General features: G+C 40.8%; 1 protein-coding gene and 1 long non-coding RNA gene across 4 annotated transcripts; one reads left to right on the plus strand and one right to left on the minus strand.

Annotated features, from left to right (window-relative positions):
* The first annotated feature begins 1,690 nt into the window (after window positions 1-1,690).
* GDE1 (glycerophosphodiester phosphodiesterase 1) lies at window positions 1,691-22,099 on the plus strand. 3 transcript variants are annotated; one of them, XM_082714934.1, is made up of 6 exons: window positions 1,691-2,150; window positions 11,576-11,751; window positions 14,169-14,274; window positions 17,303-17,395; window positions 19,719-19,930; window positions 21,455-22,099. In XM_082714934.1, exons 1-6 carry the CDS (start codon window positions 1,890-1,892, stop codon window positions 21,600-21,602), a joined length of 996 nt encoding a protein of 331 aa, XP_082571060.1. In that variant the 5' UTR covers window positions 1,691-1,889; the 3' UTR covers window positions 21,603-22,099. The 3 variants fall into 3 exon arrangements, with proteins under 3 accessions (XP_082571060.1, XP_082571062.1, XP_082571061.1); XM_082714936.1 differs by having other exon boundaries at window positions 1,720-2,150; window positions 11,580-11,751; XM_082714935.1 differs by lacking the exon at window positions 17,303-17,395 and having other exon boundaries at window positions 1,720-2,150.
* LOC309855065 lies at window positions 11,836-19,712 on the minus strand. Its single transcript, XR_014306593.1, has 2 exons — window positions 18,463-19,712; window positions 11,836-12,622 (listed from the first exon to the last, which is right to left on the minus strand). It is a non-coding gene; the product is annotated as an uncharacterized lncRNA (long non-coding RNA).
* Window positions 22,100-22,386: the final 287 nt, after the last annotated feature.

Genomic DNA, 22,386 nt, shown 5'->3' on the forward strand with positions numbered 1-22,386 from the left:
GGGTACTGGCGCCCTGGCGTTTAATACATGCGGGAAGCGCGATGCACGCTGGAAAACGTAGTCTTCACTGCAAACTAGAGTCTCGAAAATTATGTGGAAACGCTGTTCAGGTCTGAACCCCTGAAGTATTCCTTGAAATTGCTACTTTTTTCTTATCTGTAAAGAGATCACCTCTTTCTTTGTGGTCGTTGGAAAACGTACAACGATCACCAATTTTTTTTCTCTGTAAATAAAAATTTGCTGAATCCTAGATATCAACTCTAAGCCTCAGGACATCCCTACCTTTTTGCAACTCAGTAGGAAAACAAAGTCCAAGAAAGAAAGGTAACAGGTTCAAGATGAAAGAAAAAGCTCCGGATGTCTTACCGAAATTTCCTATCTAAACATGTTACTACTTTTCCAAAATATGTAGTTGCCCCTTCACATTTCCTAATTCGATTTAACCTTTCGCCTTTCTTGCTGAAAGTCCTTCCCGTGCATATTTTTACACGTGGGAAATGAGCTTTAAAAGTGCCTATCGGGGCACCTGGTGGCTCAGTGGGTTAAAGCCTCTGCCTCGGGTCATGATCTCAGGGTATTGGGATCAGCCCCGCATCATCCGGCTGTCTGCTCAGCGGGGAGCCTGCTTCCCTCTCTCTCGGCCTGCCTCTCTGCCTACTTGTGATCTCTCTCTCTGTCAAATGAATAAATAAAATCTTTAAAACAAACAAACAAACAAAGCCTCTGCCCTAGGTTCAGGTTGTGATCCCGCAGTCATTGGATCATTTCCCCCTCCGGGCTCTCTGCTCAGAAGGGAGCCTGCTTCCCCGTCCCCCACCCCCCACCCCCGGCTGCCTCTCTACCTGTTTGTAATCTTTGCCTGTCAAATTGATAAAATCTTTTAAAAAATAAATAAAAGTGCTTATCACAAAAAAAGTGCCTATCACAAGGGTAGTTATGAAGAACAGTTAAGATAAGTTTCTTGAACAGTGCCTAGTACAAAAGCCTCACTAGTCCTTAGTAGGAGGAAAAGTAAGAATAGGAGGAGGAGTGCAAGGGCCACTGGCTTAAAACTGGGATGGCTTGATGTCAGTCTTGACTGTCATTATTTGCTCAATTCACTTCCCTGCTCCTGGCCTCAGTTTCTTCATCCATAAAATGAGGGAATTATTAAAATCCCTTCCAGCTTTAAAATTTGATTGTGCCTCTTCTACTGAATTCAGTCTCCTGAGATAATACCCATTGAGACTGTTGTGAGAATAAATGAGATAATGCATAAACATTTGCTAGCACAGATCCTAGAACATGGTAAGCACTCCAGAGATGTGAGCTGTACTCCCTAAGCACTATTACTTCCTCCCACGAGAATGTAAACCCCAGGAGAGCAGAGACCCGGTTGGTCCTGTGCACTCCTGTAACCTGAGCGCCTGGATTGCTGTTGGGCCTATCTTGAATTGAATACATAAAGCCATCTAAACGTCCTGCCCGTGCAAGGTTCCCTGGGCAGTTTTCTCAAGGGCAAAATGAGGAGTCACTAAGATCCTTTCCAGCCATACAACCATGCAACCGCTCTTGTATTTCACTTCCTTCTGGAGTCTGAAACCCTTGGTTGAAGTCCGGACCCCAGAATAATCCAAAGCTATTTTGGAACGTGAGCCTAGGGCCTGAGTCCTCCTCCGTTGCCATGGCAGCGGCTCCGCCCCCCCGAGCTCTGCAGATCCCCCGCCCTGATTGGCTGGACGCCCGGCTCCCTCTCCGGATGCGGCTGCCGCCGCCATTGTGCGGCGCTGGTCCCCTAAGAGGGTTCTCTCTGCGGCGAGTGTCTTGGGCTTTCGCCCTCGCTTCTCGCTCTCTTGTCCGGGGAGCCCGGCGGGTCCGGGACTCCCGTCCGTGCCGGTGCGGGCGCCGGCATGTGGCTGTGGGAGGAACAGGGGGGCCTCCTGGGCCCGTTCTCCTTCCTGCTGCTGCTGCTGCTGCTGGTAACGCGTAGTCCCTTCAATGCCTGCCTCTTCACCGGCAGCCTCTACCTCTTGCTGCGCCTCTTCAGCTTTGAGCCTGTGCCCTCCCGCAGGGCCCTGCAGGTGCTCAAGCCCCGGGACCGCGTTTCCGCCATTGCCCACCGCGGCGGCAGCCACGACGCGCCCGAGAACACGCTGGCGGCCATTCGGCAGGTGAGTCCCCTACGCCTCGCGCCCCTCGGTACCCCCTGGGAGGCTGGACTTCTGCTGGACCTTCCGAAGGTTCTCCAGTATTCTCATGATAGCCTTCCCAGTTCCCCATTCATCCAGAAGAAATATATCCAAGTGGCCCTCGATCCTTCGTAAGTCAGAAATCTGCCAACTTACTCAGAGAACGCAGCAAAGACCTACATATTTGCTATATGCCAGGCACTGAGGATACAGTAATAAACAAGACAGAAAGAGTTCTTGCTTTCACAGAGCATGCATTGGAATGTGGGAAATCGGCCTTAAACAAGTAAACGCATAAATGAGGTACTTGAAGAGACAAAAAGTATGATGAAGAAATAGAGTAACAGGGTAAAGAATGGGAGGGCTTATGCTGTTTTAGATAGTCAGAGAAGTCCTCTCGCAAGACATGACTTGAACTGAAACTGGAATTGTGAAGGGGAGCCAGCCTTGGATCTGGGAGAAAGGTGTTCCAGGAAAAGAGAACAGCAAGTGCAAAAGTCCGGAGGTGGAAATGATCTTGGAAAGTTCAGGTAACAGAATAGATACTATGGAGTCTGACTTCAAGGAACCGAATAAAGGTTGGCGAATGAGGTAGGTAGGAAGTGTGGCCAGCCAGGTTTAAGTACAGTCTCCGTCAGTAGTTGACTTTATTGTAAACGGATCACATTCACAGAAGCTGTCTTTGCTTGTCCTCCAAATTATCCAAGTCATCTCCTTATCACCTTTTGCTCCAAACACACCATTCGTGCCAGACAACCCTGGCAGCTGGACTCCTGATCAGTTTTTGCGTCTCCTTTTAACAAGACTGTCCTAAGACTCTTGCTCCCTCCAAACTCCTAGCAGTCTCCTGACTTCATAATAATGATAGTTTGCATAGTATGAGAGATTTTCAGTTGTATGGACATTTTTGCATCTGTGGAAATACATCTGACCCTCACATTTCTTTCAGACATTATTTTAACATCAAATGGGTAGGAAAACGGACTCAAATACACAGCAACAACTAGAATACAGGGTTCCAAGCCCTAGAGGTCTCTGTCGGAGATTAGACTGTGTTCCAGGATATAAAAACTTGGACTCACTGTCTAGCTACAAACAGACAGTATTACATAATGAGCAAGTTACTTAAGCTCTGTGTCCCAGTCAGAGTCCGAGTTGAGAGGTGCCCTAGGGCACCTGTCCTCACTCCAGCCCCACCCAGACCTCAGGTTTCCTATCTGTAAAATTGGAATGATATTGGTATCTACCTAATAGATTGTGATTCAATGAGGTAGTCCACAGAAAGAGCTTGACCCAGGGTAAGACCTCTACAAACGTAAGCTGAAGTAATCTAAAGATGGCTTCATTTTTAAAATTATCTCAGGATAAAGGTTAAAAAAAAAAATTAAGTCTGAAGAAGGGAAGGAGTCAGGAAGGCAGCTGTTAATTTGTAGAGGACAGCTGACTGTTTATAGACCAGGTTAGACCTCTCTTTTCTTTCTTTTAAAAAAAATTATTTATTTATTTATTTATTTGAGAGAGAGAGAGTGAGCTCACACAACCCAGAAGAGGGGTAGAGGGAGAGGGAGCAAAACAAGCAGACTCCTAGCTGAGAGGGGAGCCCAGTGTAGGCTCTGTCCCAGTACCCCGAGATCATGACTTGAGCTGAAGTCAGACACTTAACTGACTAAACCACCCAGGCACCCCCAAATTAGACTTCTCTTGCATGCTTCTTTCCCCTTGCTTCTTTGTGGTGTTTTTGTTTTTGCTTTAAGTTTATTTTTTTTCTTAGTAATGTCTACACCCATCATGGGACTTGAACTTACAACCCTGAGATCAACAGTCACATGCTCTACTGACTGGGCCAGCCAGCTGCCCCAATATCTTTATATTTTTTTTAATTGTTTTAAAATTTTATTTATTTGACAGAGAGACAGCGAGAGAGGGAACACAAGCAGGGGGAGTGGGAGAGGGAGAAGCAGGCCTCCCGCTGAGAAGGGAGCCCAATGTGGGGCTCAATCCCAGAACTCTGGGATGGTGACCTGAGCTGAAGGCAGACACTTAACGACTGAGCCACGCAGGCGCCCCTATACTTATTTTTAAGTAGAAAGCTAGAAAAGCTGCCCTGTTTCCCTTTCATCACAATAAACCAAGGGGAGGGGTGCCTGGCTGGCTCAGTTGGAAGACATGGAACTATTTTTCTCAGGGTTGTGCGTTGAGGCCCCACGATGTGTGTAGAGATTACCTGAAAGTAAAATCTCAGTAAATAAATAAGTAGAAATATAAAGATATTGGAGAATGTATTTTACATTCTAACTTAAATTCAGATAGGTGAAGTAACGTAGCTATACAGGAGAATTGTTATGAAAAGAAAGATAATTATAGAGAAAAAAGTATATAGTTGTCATTGACTTCCATTTCAACTTACATTTATGTAAGTTGCCTTGAAGTGTAACTTAGTATTAACTGAACACAGACGGCATTCCCAAGTATTTATAAATGATATGGTGGTTTGGCCAGGAACACGATGAACTGACTATGAATCATGTTAAATGAGGAAGTATGTATGTGAAATACACATACACATATAGTGTTTCATAACTTGTTGTGGTGCAAGGGAATTAAAGTTAATTTCCATTCAGGTATGTTTAGGTTGTACATGTCTTTAATATATGTAATAATAATAAACATTGTGCCAAGTTCCTGGCTTAAGAGGAAATGAAATATGATAATTCTGCTTGTTCCAATATAAGGTCACTCTGGATGAACTTTTTTTTTTTTTTAAAGATTTTATTTATTTATTTGACAGAGAGAAATCACAGTAGGAGAGAGGAAGGGAAGAGATCACAGAGAGAGAGGAAGGGAAGCAGGCCCCCTGCTGAGCAGAGAGCCCCTGTTGTGGGACTCGATCCCAGGACCCTGAGATCATGACCTGAGCCGAAGGCAGCGGCCCAACCCACTGAGCCACCCAGGCGCCCTGAATGAACTTTTTAGCTATAACAGAATTTAGTTGCTGAATACAGACTTAAGACAAGGTCGCATCCTCCCTCTTGACTTCAAAAGGAATATGTAGTTTATTTCCTTCAAAGTATGTTTCGTTGTCCTCTTCTTGCTCCCTTTGTGTCTCTGCAGCTCATAATTCGTATTCTTAAACACTTTACTATGTAAACAATCAGGAAGGACTTTCTGAGAATGGTAGAATTTCTGATGGATTATATAAAGTAGATACAGAAGGAAAAACATGAGAGAGGTGAAATGGATGGAGTCCAAGAACAGATACCTGCTGGTGACAGAGGGATTAAATTGTACCCACAGTCCATTTTCCACCCAGGAGCCCAGTGCAGCTTTAAAAGTATAAATCGGGGGATGCCTGGGAGGCTCAGTTGGTTGGACGACTGCCTTCAGCTCAGGTCATGATCCCTGAGTCCCGGGATCGAGTCCCGCATTGGGCTCCCAGCTCCACAGGGAGTCTGCTTCTCTCTCTGACCTTCTCCTCGCTCATGTTCTCTCTCACTGTCTATCTCTCAAATAAATAAATAAAATCTTAAAAAAAAAAAAAGTATAAATCGGGTTATATACTGCCCTTAATTTAAAATTCTCCAATGGCTAGGGCACCTGGGTGGCTCACTGGGTTAAAGCCTCTGCCCCTCCAGCTCAGGTCATGATCCCAGGGTCCTAGGATCAAGCCCCGCATCAGGCTCTCTGCTCTGCAGGGAGCCTGCTTCCTTCCTCTCTCTTTGCCTGCCTCTCTGCCTATTTGTGATCTCTGTCTGTCCAAAAAAAAAAAAAAAAAACCCCACCAAATAAATCAATAAAATTCTCCAGTGGTTCTCTGTTGGAATTAAATAAAATCCAAACACATTCTATCTTATACCCTTCTCAAAGCCTCTGCTCCTGTTCCAACTACCCTGGGTGCTTGTTAGGATGCTTTTGGCTTCATGTAATAGAAACTCAAACTTCTAATATCTCAAATGATATGGGACGCCCAGTAAGTGTCTGCTTTTGGCTCAGGTCATGATCCCAGTCTCCTCGGATTGAGCCCCGCAGCAGGCTCCCTGCTCAGTGGGGAGCTTCCTTCTCCCTCTTCCTCTGCTACTACTCCTGCTTGTGTCTCTCTCTCTAATAAATAAAATCTTAAGCACAAACACACACAAATATCTCAAACAGTAAGGGAACTTAATATCTGACATAAAAAGAATGCAAGAATATAGGGGAGAGGTGACTTCCAGGGTGGCTTTTTAGGTTTTTGTTCTGTTTTGTTAGTTTTTAGATTTTATTTATTTATTTGACAGAGAGAGAGAGAGCACAAGCAGGGGGAGCAGCAGGGGGAGGGAGAAGCACACTCCGCTGAGCAGGGAGCCCGATGCAGAGCTCTATCTTAGGACCTTGGGATCATGACCTGAGCCGAAGGCAGGCACTTACCCAACTGGGTCACCCAGGTGCCCCCAGGATGGTTTGATTTATAGCTGTTCAGTTTATGATCATGGAGAACTCAGGTTCTGTTGCTCTATCTGCTCTGCCACCTGCATCATATTTACTAGCCCTCATTGTAGTTTCCCGGTGGCCACTGCAGCCCCGGGCATCACATTCTTACACATCGCCATCTAGTCTCTATCCCTCTTCCATTTTCCTTTCCCAGAAGTCTCCATCACATACACACAGAGGGATTGAAAATCGGTCACTCTGAACACAAGAAAAAGCTGAACAATGTGGCAAGAACAGGTCTCTACCAGCAGAGAAAAAGAAGGGGAATAGCTTTGGGTAGACAGTCAACTTTCTTGACACATGGCTCCGTCCTACATTGTAGTCTTTGTTTGATACTTGCTCTTCTGCTTGGGAAACTATTCCCCTGGATCTTCATATGGTTAGCTCCCTTTGATCATTAAGGTCTCGGCTCACATGACATACTCTCAAAGAGGACTTCCTTGATTGCCTTGTCTAGTAACCCCCACTGCCTTTAACCTTCACATTACCCTTTATTTTCTTTTTTAAAACATTGATCACTATCATAATTTACATGTAACATGTTTGTGATCTGTTTCTCCCTACTGAAATACAAGACCCATAATCCTTTTCTTTCTTGTTCACCACCCTCCTCACTCCTTAGAATAGTGCCTGATCCGGTAGGCACTCGGTAAGTATTTGTAGGAAGGATTGCGCAGTTCTAATAGCCAGTAAACACACGAGAAAAGATACTCAACATTATCAGTCATTAGGGAAATGGAAATCAAACCCACAATGAAATTCCCATTAGGGTGGCTATAAACAAAAGGACAATAACAGGTACTGATGAGGATGTGGAGAAATTGGAACTTTCCTACACTGCTGGTGAGAAAAACAGCTTGGCAGTTCCTTAAAAGCTTAAACACAGAGTTACCATTTGATCCAGCAGTAACACTCCTAGATATAAATATACGTATATCTAAAAGAATTGAAAGCATACATCATGCAAAAACTTATACAGAAATGTTCATAGCATATTAATAACCAAAAATGGAAACAACAGAAATATCCAGCAACTGATGAATCGACAAGTAAAATGTGATGTAGCCATATGGTGGAATAATATACAGCAAGAAAAAGGAAAGAAGTCCTGATACGTGTTGCGATATGAATGAACCTTAGAAGCATGCTGGGGGTGGGGGAGCCTGGCACGGAAGATTGCATATTATATAATTTTATTAAATAAAATATCCAGAATGAGCAAATCCACAGAGATAGCAGTAGATTAGTAGTTGACTGGGGACTCACTGCTAACGGACACGGGATTTCTTTTTGAGGTGTTGAAAATGTTCTAAAATTGATTGTGGTGGGAGTTGCACAGCTCAGTGAATTTAATTTTTAAAAACCACTGAATTGTACACTTTAAACAGGAATTACGTGGCATGTGAATAGTCTCGAAGCTAAAAAGAAGAAGAAAGATGTGATTCTGAACTTCATCAGATTGAAAAAAATCTCTACCAAAAACGCTGTGCCATTCTGTGTTCTAATAGTGGAGTCTATGGTTTTCTTCATTGTTAGTAAACACTAAGGCTGTGTGAAGTTACAGTGTAAGGTTGGATATTTAAAAGATACTTTTCAGTGAAACTTTTAAAAAGCCATATACATATAATGAATTTGTGAAAGCAAATACTTTTTAAATCAATTTTATCCAAGTATAATTTACATCTATAAAAAGCAAACATTTTCAGTGTTTGATGAGTTTTGATAAACATATATGCCTGGGTAACCACTACCTTAATCCATTTCCATCACCCCAGAAACTTCCATTGTGTTCTTTGGAGTTAACCCCCATCACACCTCTGCCCCAAGGCAAGCATTGATACTACACTGTGCTAGTCTATTACTAAACTATTAGTATAGTTTTTAAATAAATTTTTTCATTTTAAATAAAATTTTAATAAAATTGCACTTTTTATAAACCAGTTTACGTGAAATTTGTATGTTTAGAACAAAAATACTATTATAAGGAATTTCTCTAAATGAAAAGATGAGTGTGAACTGTATACTAATATGTGAATTTAAAACAGATCTTGTCTCTGAAAGGAGGCAATAAAAGTATTGGTAAAGACAGTTGAATGCAGTCATTAGAAGATCTGGTCTGAGAAACTCTAATATGGTGGTACTTTTATAAAGCTTTTGCTTGGGACCTTAATAAACTACTCAGAAAAGACAAATAAATGAACTCACTAGTTCTAATAATCTTGCTAAAATTCAGTGTCTTACCACTGTTATTTTTTGTGTGGTTACCAAATAGAGATGGCCCTAATGAATACAAAAATAATTGAACTAATTATAGTGGCTGGCCTCAGGGAATAAGAAAAATATTTGTGTTACAGTGAGACAGATGCATTGTGCATACTGAAAATGTGATCTTGTTTTATGTCTTAAATGATACAACGCATATTAATTTACCAGTGCGTTATCCTGTCTTTAACTTAGAAAAGATACCTTTTAAGCTTATAAAAAGATACACCTTCCAACCAGTGTAAAGATGTGAGCACTACTGTAATGACTTTTTCACTGAAATGGATTTTTTTTTTTAATCATAACAGCTTATGTTGAGTGCCAACTTTGAGCTAGGCACCAAGCTTGGTAATTTACATGCATTATTTCTAAATCCTATGTCTCTTAAGATCTTTAGAGACCTATCATCTCTCCTTTTTTTTTTTTTTTTTTTTAAGATTTTCTTTAGAAAACGGGGCATCTGGGTGGCTCAGTCTTTGAGCATCTGCCTTTGGCTCAAGTCATGATCACAGGGTCCTGGGATCAAACCCCACATCAGGCTCCCTGCTCAGCAGGGAATCTGCTTCTCCCTCTTCCACTCCCCCTGCTTATATTCCCTCTCTTGATGTCTCTTTGTCAAATAAATAAATAAAATCTTTTTTTTAATGTGTATTTTATTTAGAAGGAGCATGTGTGTGCACGCACAAATAAAGGGGAAGGGCAGAGGGAGAGGGAGAGAGAGAATCTCAAGCAGACCCCACTCTGAGGGCAGAGCCTGACACAGAGCTTGGTCCCATGGTCATGACCTGAGCTGGAATCAGGAGTCGGTGAGAGTTGGTCCCTTAACCAGCTGAGCCACCTAGACGCCCCAAGAAGTATCATCTTAAAAATGATGAAACTGATCCTAGAGTTTTAGAGGAAATATTGGTCATACTATGAAAATCAAACTTTGAAGCTTAGAAGAAAATGGAGTTGTATTGTATCTTTATAAGGAAAGGATTTAAAAAGAAGGAATAATCTATGCCCATAAAGTACATGATTGATAAATTCGACTGTATTAAAATTGAAAATGCGTTTTAAAGAACGCAGTAAATAACAATGGCTAGCAATTACTGAATCGCTGCTGTGCACTAGTACAGAACCGTATGTTGTTTCTCAGTACTTGAGTACTTAAGTTTGTACCAAATATATAAAGACTTTCAAGAGAATGACACAGGAATGATGCACACCAACTTTAAGATGGAGAGGAATGGGGAGAAATTTCCCTTTATCTGTAGTATCAATAGTAAACATATAGTGCTTAAGAGTGCAGCCTCTAGAGGTTCCTGGGTGGCTCAGAGGTTTAAACCCTCTGACTTCAGCTCAGGTCATGATCCCAGGGTCCTAGGATGGAGCCCCGCATCAGGCTCTCTGCTTGGCAGGGAGCCTGCTTCCCACCCCTCCACCTACCCCCACCTGCGTCTCTGCCTCCTTGTGATCTCTGTCAAATAAATAAATAAAATCTTAAAAGAAAAAAAAAAGTGCACCCTCAACCATGTCATAGTTTGTATAACTAAAAGCAAATTTCTTATTTTCTGTTTCCTCATCTGAAAATGAGAATCTTAATATTACCCAGGGGTGGTGAGAATCAAATGAGTTAATATATTTAAAGCATTTAGAATAGTGCCTGACTATATAGAAAAGGCTCAATAAATACTAACTACTATTACATTTTAGGACAGCAAGAGATTGAAGCAACTGTGGCAAAAGTTAACATCTGTTAAGTCTTTCTTACTATATACTGCTTTGTGTGTTTGCATAATTAAAAATTTTTGTAATTTAAAATCCTGATCCTAATGAGCATTTCATGTCTTCATTGTGACAAAGAAGCCAAGAAAGCAAATGTTGGGTAGTATATCTCAGAGGAACATGCTCAAGTTCTCTTTTTAGATAAATTGCAGTATACCTTATCGTGTTTACCAGCTTGTTGGCCAACAGCCAGGGCTGCTTACATAAACAAAATGTAGTTCCCCCTAGAAGCAGGCTTGGTGTTCCTGTTACAGAGGGTGGAGTTAAACCAAGAACCTGACCCCCTCTTGTTTATGCCAAAGTAGTGCAGGACACACAGCTGATCAGCAAACACAGGGGCGTCATCAGAGGTGCTGTACCAAATAGAGTATAGGGAAGCAGTGGAATTTATCTAAATATTTGTCACTGTAAGCTATTAATGGCCCATAGAGTTAAAGCAACCAGAGAAAACTCAAGTTCCAGAAATCTCCCCATTTACTACTGTGAGAATGGGAAGAGTAGGTAATTTTTTTTTAAATATTTTATTTATTAGAGAGTGAGAGAGAGATCATGAGCAGGGGGGAAGAGTAGAGGGAGAAGCAGACTACCCACTGAGCAGGGAGCCCAGTGCAGACAGGATCCCAGGACTCTGGAGTCATGACCTGAGCTGAAGGCAGATGCTTAACCGATTAAGTCACCCAGGCATCCAAGAGTGGGGAATTTAAAGTGTGTGAGGAATCCCTAAGTGTGCACGTTGAAGTAGAGTTATCAGGGAAAAGAAGAAACCAGGTGGATAGCTATTTGGTACTAGAAGGAAAAGAAATCGGTAAGAGATGCTATCTACCTAGCTAGCACTGTTGGTCATCTTGAACATGTAGATTGTAAAATGGTATCTTTGGCCATTTGCCATTAATATTGTTGATGTTTTTGTTAAGGCAGCTAAGAATGGAGCAACAGGTGTGGAATTGGACATTGAGTTTACTTCTGACGGGATTCCTGTCTTAATGCACGATAACACAGTCGACAGGACAACTGATGGCACTGGTCGACTGTGTGATTTGACATTTGAACAAATTAGGAAGCTTAATCCCGCAGCAAATCACAGGTTAAGGTAAGTGGTTCATTGTCACTTAAACATACCTTTCAGCTTCTGTTGGGGATCACAGAAAGACTCTGGCACCTTCTAAAGACACTGGCATCTTCTGCTCCAGAAGAATTGTTTTGCTGTGTTTTGTTTTGAACTATATACAGGTTTCCCAAGTAATGAGCAGGGTGCCAGGAACAACAGAAATATGACATGAATAGTTTTCATCTTTTCCCACTGTGGCCAGATTTGGCCTGGGAATTATTCTCAAGACAATACACTGTCTAGTCACTAACATTAGTAACATTAGACAATTACTTTGTACTATCATAGAAATTTTATATATGAGATTTACGGGTATATGTATATCTCAGAATTAGTCCTATAAGCTATCCCACAAGAAAAGGGTTCTGAGATCAACTAAGATCAAGCACTATACGGTAGATGTTCCCTTTAGGGATAAATAGTCCACATCACTCAATTATTACCTTTAATTTAATGTTTCTCAAACATGTATGACTACAGACCACGTATGACGACACCATTCCCACCATAAATGGCTATAAACACATTGGAATGAGTATACTGGGTAATGTACTTTGGAATGTGGTTATGTAAATCCCTCTCTTTTTTGTAATACTGAAAATGTATACTCACTGTTACCCATGTTGTATCAGTTCTCTGGCCAATGATCAATATTCTTTGAGTATTAAGTATTCAACCTAGTGATTATGTTATAGTCTTCCCTGAAAGATATTCAGACTGTAGTTTCCTAGGATCTGAAAAGCCACTGAAGGAAGTTATAATCTAGAAAGAGTAATGGTAACACTTGAAAGTTCAGAGTGCAGGCTGCTGGAATTGCTCTTTGCAGTCATCAGATATTTCATTGTTCTGCCATCTGCAAGAGAAAAGCTGGTTTTAATATTACAGTGATAATGAGGCTAAGAGGTCAGCTTCAACGTCAAAAATTAAAGCAAAAAATACTCAGGGTCATCATCACCCATAAAATACTTTAAGAGGGCATGGTATTGCTTTGTTTTAGTTTTTAAAGATTTTATTTATTTGACAGAGAGAGACAGAGTGAGAGAGGGAACTCAAGCAGGAAAAGTGGGAAAGGCCGGCTTCCTGCTGAGCAGGGAGCCCAGTGCAGGGCTGGGTCCCAGGACCCTGCGCCAAAGGCAGATGCTTAATGACCGAGCCACCCAGGTACCTCAAAAAGGCATTATATTATGACTAGATCATGCAGGCAGAAAATCAATAACGAAATTACCTTTGAACAACACATTAGATCAGATGAATCTTACACTCCAGTGTTTTAGAGAAAGGAGTATATAAAAAAATTTTAAACCCATAAAACTCTAGACAGAGAAGGAAATCAAATGAGAAATCTCCATTGGGTAACTGTTACCCATTACTATGTTATACTACATCAGTCTACATAAGTTTTTCATTTGTTTTTTGCTACTTCTAATCTGTATTGAAAAATAGATATGAAGAACTAATTAAATACCTCTCTCACGTCAAAAAAGAAAAAATGCAATATTGGTGTCAGTATACCATCTTAAGTCTTTAGCATAGCCAGTCTTTGTCCTCCAGTTGGAACTCATTGCATTTTCTCTGAATATCAGGTGAAGTCATTGGCTTGTGTTTATGGACCATGTTTTAGGAAAAATAGGTATTTTCTCTAGAATTATCCTCAACGTGGTAAGATGCTCATCCTGAGTTGGGGGGAGGGGGTGGCATGGAAACTAAGACTGGCCAAGGGAATAGCAAAGTCATGTCTCATCTCTCACTCCCAAGGAGTAGGCTTTGAATAGAATGGCTGGCGAATTGCCTGTACTATTTAAATTATCTTTTTTTTTTTAAACCAAGATACTACACTTGAAATTATATTGTTGAATAAGCATAAGTTAAATCATATAGAATAAAATTTCATTATGTGAGAAAATCTGATTTCTTATATATCTAAGGCACATGACTTTTTCCTTTTCTTTATCAGAAAATTATGTGTAGACATTTATTTCAAACAGTCGCACTTAAATGCACAAAAATCCAGTGAACAAATTTATGTATTTCTAGGAATTTCTCCTGCATCAGGTTCTGTTAGGGCAATTACGGTCTTAAATTTCAGTCTCAAGTACTCCAGAAGAGGCATTATACTCTGGCCTTTAGTGAGTAGAGGTCCTATTATATTCTAAATCTACTGATTTCCTAAAAATTAAGTAAGTTTTGTTGTTGTTGCTGTTCTTTGGTCAAGGATATCTGTCGTCTGTTTCGAGGACATAAAGTAAATTATCCCTAGACTCCAGTATGGTTAAAGAAAGGAAGTTAGGGAAAACACTTTTTCCTGTTGGTTGGAAGACATTTTGTCAAACATCTGTTTCACTAAACTTTTATCTTTTTCTTTTTCCTGCAATATACTATTCCTTTCCCCTCTCTTATAGGAATGATTTCCCTGATGAAAAGATCCCTACCCTGAGAGAAGCCGTTGCAGAGTGCCTAAACCATAACCTCACAATCTTCTTTGATGTCAAGGGCCATGCAAATATGGTACAGTTTATACCACAGACTTCACTTTCTTTTTTTTTTTTTTTTAAGATTTTATTTATTTATTTGACATTCAGAGATCATAAGTAGGCAGAGAGGCAGGCAGAGAGAGAGAGAGAGGAGGAAGCAGGCTCCCTGTGGAGCAGAGAGCCCGATGTGGAGCTCGATCCCAGGACCCTGGGACCACGACCTGAGCCAAAGGCAGAGGCTTTAACCTGATGAGCCACCCAGGTGCCCCCAGACTTTACTTTCTTGAAAAGACATCTTATTTAATTGAGAGTCATTTCGAAAATCAACCATAGATTTTGCTACTTATCCTTCTTAAATTATTTTTATTGCTTATTAGAAGTTTATCATGCAAAAATCCGTATCTTTAAGCAAATAGCAAATTATGGAACTCTTAACCTTTGATGGAACCTTTGAACAACTCCTGATATTCTACAGCTAATACAAAATTGATTTGGGTTTTTCTTACTTACATAAATAGCATTTACAAAAGTCAGTAAATAAACCATAAAGAGGTACTTTGACTAACCTCGGGAAGAATTCAGGAGTTAGATGTACGACCAGTTGCGTCTGGCTGATAAGTTAATGGTTTTAGATGGACAACTGTGGACTGAATTTAAAGAGAACTCTTTGGAGTCCCAACAGATTGTGATAGCTAATAGGACATTTATCTTTTATGTATAGTTATCCTTCCTATATGATTTCTATCCCTTATGTATAGTTTTGTTATTCTATGATTTGAGTAGTTAAACTTTTACGGTAAAATCACTATTATTTTTTCAAATACATAAAACATTCCTAAAAAATTTTGCTTAAATTTTAGAACATACACTTTTATTCATAAAAACATATCACTGCAGTGGAAATCAATGGGCAAATATGGTTTAGATTACATTTGTTCACTTATAACTAGCTTTTCAAGTACAAATACTTTTTATCTTCATTTGGACAACTTATATTTTCCCCCTTGCAAGGTATAATCAATCAGTAGTGGCCATCTACTGGTGGGAAATTCTGATCTCAGTTTTTTTTTATCCATCCCAGGATATAGTTGAAACTAGTTGTTAAAACCTGAAATAAAAGCCTAAGTATATATTCTAGCTTTAGCACAGGAAACTCTCATTTTTGAAGAAAGGAGAATGGTGCTCCGGCTCATTAATTATTCTGGTACATTGTGTTTTTTATTGTTTTTTTTTTAAAGATTTTATTTATTTATTTAAAAGAGAGGGAACACAACCAGGAGGAGCAAGAGAGGGAGATGCAGGCTTCCTGCCGAGCAGGGAGCCCAATGTAGGACTTGAATGTAGGACCAGAACCCTAAGATCATGACCTGAGCCAAGGCAGAAGCTTAACAACTGAGCCACCCAGGCACCCTCACTGTAGTATTCTGATATACAGTTCTATACATTTAGGTTTTCCAGTTAGTTTGCACCAGAATCACCATGAATACCTATTAAAAATATGAATCCCTGGACCATATCATGTAGAGAAGAAATTCTAAAAATATCTAGGGTTGTTGGTCAAAGGTCCTACATTTCACCCACAGTGTACTTCATGCTTATTGTCTTAGAATAAAGGGGGAAAAAGAAGAAAGACTATTTGAGCTTTCTGGTTGGGTGCTCACAGGTGGTGTGGGCCACATTAGAACATAGTGATCTGATTCACCACAATGGTTAGTGTAAAGGACAAAGTGATGCAAATTGGAGTTAGTAGAGCACAGGAGCCAAGGTCATGGGCTTTGGAGTCCCAACAGATTGTGATTAAATGCTGTCACTTGCTACAGTGTAACCTTAAACTTGATATGCTTCCATTTCCTCACGGGGCAGCCGTTGGGGGTGGTGGGGATGGGAGTAATTTTAAAAAATGACCACAGGCGTTGTTATAAGATTTAAATAAATTACGTGGGTGAGGAGTCAGGTACAAGGCATATGTTATTTCAGACAGCAAGGATACAACTTTGGCTCTGTACATACTCTCACATTAGTGAAGGGGGAACAGGACATGAGTAATTTCTGTATTTTTTCTTTTTTGGAATGCATTTCGTTGCTTACATTTGATTTTAAGTATGTGTGACTTTTCCAAAATTTAGTGATATTTCAAGAATTGTGATATAGTGACATAACATCCCACCTAATGCCTACTCACCTACCTCTGTTGTTAGCTGCTATTGATTTTCTTTTTTTTTTTTAAATAAAGATCTTATTTATTTATTTGACAGAGAGAGAGAGAGAGAGATCACAAGTAGGCAGAGCAGCAGGCAGGGATGGGGGAAGCAGGCTCCCTGCTGGAGCCAGATGCAGGTCTTGATCCCAGGACCCTAAGATCATAACCCGAGCCGAAGGCAGAGGCTTAACCCACTGCTACTGGGCCACCTAGGTGCCCCAACTGCTATTGATTTTTAACGGCCAAATCTGTTAATTCACTAGAGGTTACAGAATGTCAGTATTTAGCTCAATAATTTCTTCTTCATTCATTTAACTGGACTACTACAAAAAGAAACTTCTGTTCACCTTGAAGCTCTTCCCAGTTCCTCCCTTATCCCATTGTTTCTTCCTCTGTGTTGGTGATGAATGCCATTTCCTCTTAGTCCTCTGGACCAAGAACATCTGCGCTTAGTAGTTCCCAGGCTGGTTGGCTCATGCTTCTGCCAGGAAAGGCAGAGGGTGATAGGGTTTTGAGTATAAAAGGACTTTTCCTAGTGGCTAAACTGGGTTATAAGAAAAAGGTTTAAAATTTTGCTTCCAGCCTCCACTGGCCTGCTGCCTGCCATACTTTCCAAAAAAGTCTGACAAAAGGATAAAGGTTACAAAACAGTAAAGCAACAGGACTCCTCCTCCTTACCCCCCGTCTACTGTAGATGTGAATTTAAGAAGGATCCCAATGGATAATGGAATCTACCAGCACTCCTGTCCGTGTCCACATATATTAGTAAACTTCTGATTTATTCAGTAGGGTTGTACTTAGTATGTAATAGTTATTGGCTGGGACTATTACATTTAAATACATGAATCTCTATGCTTTACAGGCTACTGATGCTCTAAAGAAAATTTATAAGGAGTTTCCTCAACTATACAATAATAGTATCGTCTGCTCTTTCTTGCCAGAAGTTATCTATAAGGTAAAATTCAGGATTTGTGTTGTACATAATACTGTGTTAGTTGATGGTGATAACAGAAATGGGCCAAGTAACCATAAGATAGACTGTTAAATGGAACTGAATTTCAGTTAAGAAATTCCTCTTTTGAAGTAAGTCAAGCAGAGAAAGACAATTATCATATGGTTTCACTCATATGTGGAACATAAGCAGTAGCACGGAGGACCATAGGGGGAGGGAGGGAAATCTGAAGGGGGAGAAATCAGAGAGGGAGACCATCCAAAAGAGACCGTGGACCCTGGAAAATAAACAGGGTTTCAGAGGGGAGGGCCCGGGGGGAGGGGGTAACAGGGTGATGGGTACTAAGGAGGGCAGGTGTTGTGATGAGCACTGGGTGTTATACAGAACTAATGAGTTGTTGAACACTACATCAGAAACTAATGATGTACTATACAGTGGCTAATTGAACATAATAATAATAGAGAAATTCCTCTTTTAGCAAGAGAAATTCAGAAAGGAGAATGAACTCCTATCCCATTTTAAAATACCATGATTCCTCTTTAAGCTCCTTTTATATTGTTTACAGGCTCATTCAGATTACTTTAGTAAACATTCTCAGAACAAAGAATTATGTAGCTCTTCATCTCACTACATAACATAAGTAACCTTTTAAAAAAATAACTCTTGCTGATGGAGAATTTAAAATATGCACAAAAGTTGACGGTAGTAAAATGAGCCCCCGTTTAACTGATCTAGCTTGTTTCATCCATACCCCATTCATCTTCCCCAGTGTTCTTTGGAAGTAAATTCCAGACATCATTTCATCCATAAAAATTGCATTAAGTATCTTTGAAAAGTGATTCCCTTTTTTTTTTTAACTACAGCCACAACACAGTCATTATCCTATCTAAAACCATTACTGACTCCTTAAGATTATGAAATTTATCTAGTCCGCATATAAATTTTTATTTGTCTCAGAAATGTAAGTGGGTTTTTTTTATAATGTCAGTTTGAATCAGGACCCAGATAAAGACTACATACTACAATTTAAAGTCTTAGAACCTGTAAGTTTCTAAGTTCTTTTTCCTCACCTTGTGATGTATTTATTGAAGAAACCAGGTTGTTTTTAGAGTTGACCCAAGTCCAAATTTTGCTTCCTCTATCATGATACAGTTGAACACATTCTTCTCCTGTATATATTTCCTATAAATTGGTAGTGAGAGCAAAAGACTCGATTAGTGGAGGTTCAGTTATTCTTGGCAAGATAATCTCATAGGTGAGGGTATTTTTTCATCAGGAGGCAGGTAACATCTGATTAACTCTTCTGTTGTGTTGTTTGTAGGCTGCTATTGATGTCAGTGGCCAGCTCTCAATTTGCTAGGGGTTGCAAAATCTTAATATTTTAATGCTATCATTTCTTCATGTATTAGAATACTTCTGTAAAAAGAAACTCATTCAGGGGTGCCTGGCTGGTTGTGAGTTCAAGCCCCACACTGGGTGTGGAGCCTACTTAAAAATGAAGAAAGAAACCATCATTCATTTTAGTTATGCATTTGGAAATAAAGGCTAATCGTGTCCTTTACTTACCAGTTTCCGAGATAATCTGTTGGTTCTGTAGCATTTTTCAACAGTGACCAACAGAATATGCGTTGAAAATTTTACAGTAAGGGTGGAACCTGTCCACATATAAACGGTCATTGAGATGAACAGGGTCATGGGGCTTTCAGACATTTGGATCCGTGTTTCCCAATCTTACTTGACCACAAAGGCCTTCAAAACGTTTGCTACATTGTCCAGAGGAGCACAGAGTGAAACATCCACATCTTCCTATTTCTCGTTGACCTTCCACAACCCCTACCCCTACTTCTCGTCTATCTTTGCTGTCCTCACTTCCTTCTTACCCCACTCCCTTACCCCCAGGCCCCGCCCAAGCCTTTCTCAGCCATTTTTCTCTGGAAGGGATCAAAAGCTAACCAGCCCATCTGGAAATGATCATGGTTCCACCCTCACTGAGTTCTGATTACTTATTTCTAGCCAAAGTTTAAATTGATAACCCATTGAGAGTTTGTTCCTGCGACATGAAGATTTCACTGTGAGATTATAGTTTACTCATTTTAAAGGTAAGGATTTCATGAAGGAAATGTTCTTATTTATATTGTATGTTAAATGCTTTACATCCATTACATTATTTACTCAAAGGATTTAGGTCTATTTAGTAGACATGGGGGCCAGGGTGCCATTATGGCCAACTTCGGCAGAATGAGTAACATTGGCTAAATCTAAAGAAAAATGAGAGGTATTAGACTTAAGATACGATATGTATTTAATTTCCATAATTCCTTTTCAGATGAGACAAACAGATCAGAATGTAGTAACGGCTTTAACTCATAGACCTTGGAGCCTTAGCCATACAGGAGATGGGAAACCACGCTATGATGCTCTCTGGAAACAGTCCATGTTTGCGGTAATGGACATTTTGCTCGACTGGAGCATGCACAATATCCTGTGGTACCTGTGTGGAATTTCAGCTTTCCTCATACAAAAGGATTTTGTATCCCCGTAAGTTGGAAGGGTTTTTTGGTTTTGTGGTTTTTTTTTTTAGTCTTCTCCTGATAGATTTCCTGAAATGCTCTTCTTGGAAAGGAAGGATTAACAGTGGACAGCCTGGACTGGATTTCCCCCACAAAGCCCACCGGGCCTTTATTAAGGTGGAATGCCTAACTTAGCTTCTTAGGTGGGAAGAGTTCAGGCATATGTCCCTCTTTCCAAAATAAGTTGACCAAATATTCTTAGCGCACTTTAAAGAAAAAATAAACCTATAAAAGGAAAGAAAAAAGAAACCTGCTAAACTGTGACAGAAGAGAGATTACATATCCTTGTGATTGGCTCCCTTTGAAAACCAACATAGAATCCAGGGCAGAGCCACAGTGAAGCCAGCCTGTGAGTGCCTGCCTGATCCCTCCCACCCTTCTTCCTGCTCTGCTCTGCACTGTAGACTTTGCTCCATTGCTTCCAAGAAAGCTCATTCCTCCCCTGCTAGCCGACTCTGACCTTTATCGCGGCACTTTTATGGCCGTGTATTTTAGCTGATTAGAGTTGTTAGTTTCATATTATTTCAGGCATGCGTGCATTCAAGTCAGTCAGTATTTGGTATATGCCCACAATATTGCAAAGCATTGTATTAAGGAGCTGAAGATGCTATGGTAAGGAAAACCATGGTCTACCCTCATGAAATTTATAGTCAAGTAGAAGGGACAGTTGCTGATCAGAAATCCAATAAATATAAAATTACAACTAAGGTAAATGCTGTGTAGAGAGAACAGCGTACATATACTGTGTAATTTCACCTAATCGGGGGAGTTAGGGAAAACATCCCCAAGGAGGTGACAACTAAGCTAAGATCAGAAGTGTGAGTAGGAATAGGGTGGGAGGGTGGAGAGCCAAGTCAGAGGCGAAACACATACAGAAGTGTTAAGTCAGGGGGGTGTCTCGTCTTTCAACAAAATCTTAAAGATTTTGTTTATTTATTGGACAGACAGAGATCACAAGTAGGCAGAGAGGCAGGTAGAGAGAGAGAGGGAAGCAGGCTTCCCGCTGAGCAGAGAGCCCGATGCAGGACTCCATCCGAGGACCCCGGGATCATGACTTGATCCGAAGGCAGAGGCTTTAACCCACTGAGCCACCCAGATGCCCCAATAAATAAAATCTTTTTTTAAAAAAAAGTGTTAAGGCAGGAAGGAACCTAGTTCTTTCAAGGAATTGAAAGAAAATCCATGGTCTGTCACAGAGAAAGGAAAGGGGAAGTACAGTGTCAGATGAGGCCAGGTACGGCCTCTGATAAAACTGTGACTGTGGTGGAGGGCGTCTTCAGCAAGTCACTGAAGTGTTGTAAATTGGAACAGTGTGGAGAAGGTTCTGGTGCTGGGTTTTGGAACACTCCCTCTGATTGCACACAGAGGCCCAGTTAAGAGGCTCTCTGGGGGCATTATTAGTACTCAGTGAATACCATACTTAGTGACCATTATAGATTTCTGGAACAGCTGGTCCTTATTCTAACAGGATGGGTTTTTCCTCTTCCTCCAGGGACTACTTGAAGAAGTGGTCAGCCAAAGGCATTCAGGTTGTTGCTTGGACTGTTAATACCTTTGATGAAAAAAGTTACTACGAATCCCATCTTGGTTCCAGCTATATCACTGACAGCATGTTGGAAGACTGTGCATCTCAGTTCTAGAATTTTCCCCTAGGGAGGAAACGTGGGGACAGAAACTGCCTGCTGGCCTCATGCAGGGATATCAAAATACCCTTTGTGCTAGCCCCAGCCCTAGGGGATCAGGTGGTTCACACAAGCAATAGTCGGTATTTGCATTTTTACCTGAACCAGAGCAAAACCTGGTTTTGCTTTCCTTGCTCCATGGAATGCCTAACTTCAACACTATTGCTCTTGAATATCTGGGTCTGCAAAAAGGCACAACAGCTCCTGCCCCAGCCTTGCTGAGGCATACACCGAGACCCAGAGAGGATAAGCACAGATTGAGTTGTGCAATTTGGGGGTGCAGATGCAAATGCATGGGAAATGCATGATCACACAAAGTTGACATTTTAAAACTTGACACACTTATGTAATTTACTTATTTAAAATATTTGTATTCGGCTACATTATCAATGTACTATAGACATCAAACTTGTGACCATACTAATAAAATCATTAAAAGGAGCACTAAGGGAAAACTGTGTACCAAGCATCATGTCCTGAGACATAAGGAATTTAGGGAGGCTGCTCCCTGCAATCCAGGGACCAGTGGCAACAGCCCCCTGTGAGCCAAAGGAAATGGTAGCTAAGTCTTGATACCAGTGCAAGGGATTCTTTATGGTATCCTGAAGTAACTACAAACCACTAGGGGGCACGGTTTTGCTCGCTGGGGCAACTCCAGGGCAGATGACGGTGGAACTCTTAAGGAACATCCAAGAACACCTAGGCTTATCCTCCTCTTACAAATAAGAAAACCAAAACCTGT

Source organism: Mustela nivalis (assembly GCF_964662115.1).
Source record: "Mustela nivalis genome assembly, chromosome: 19".
NCBI classification, from domain to species: Eukaryota; Metazoa; Chordata; class Mammalia; order Carnivora; family Mustelidae; genus Mustela; species Mustela nivalis.

Excerpts from the sequence above, each read along its gene's own strand:
- GDE1 (XM_082714934.1), top strand. The coding sequence starts at position 1,890 with ATGTGGCTGTGGGAGGAACAGGGGGGCCTCCTGGGCCCGTTCTCCTTC. Across the intron at positions 14,275-17,302 it reads TCAAGGGCCATGCAAATATG|GCTACTGATGCTCTAAAGAA; the intron begins GTACAGTTTATA and ends TATGCTTTACAG. Across the intron at positions 17,396-19,718 it reads TGCCAGAAGTTATCTATAAG|ATGAGACAAACAGATCAGAA; the intron begins GTAAAATTCAGG and ends ATTCCTTTTCAG.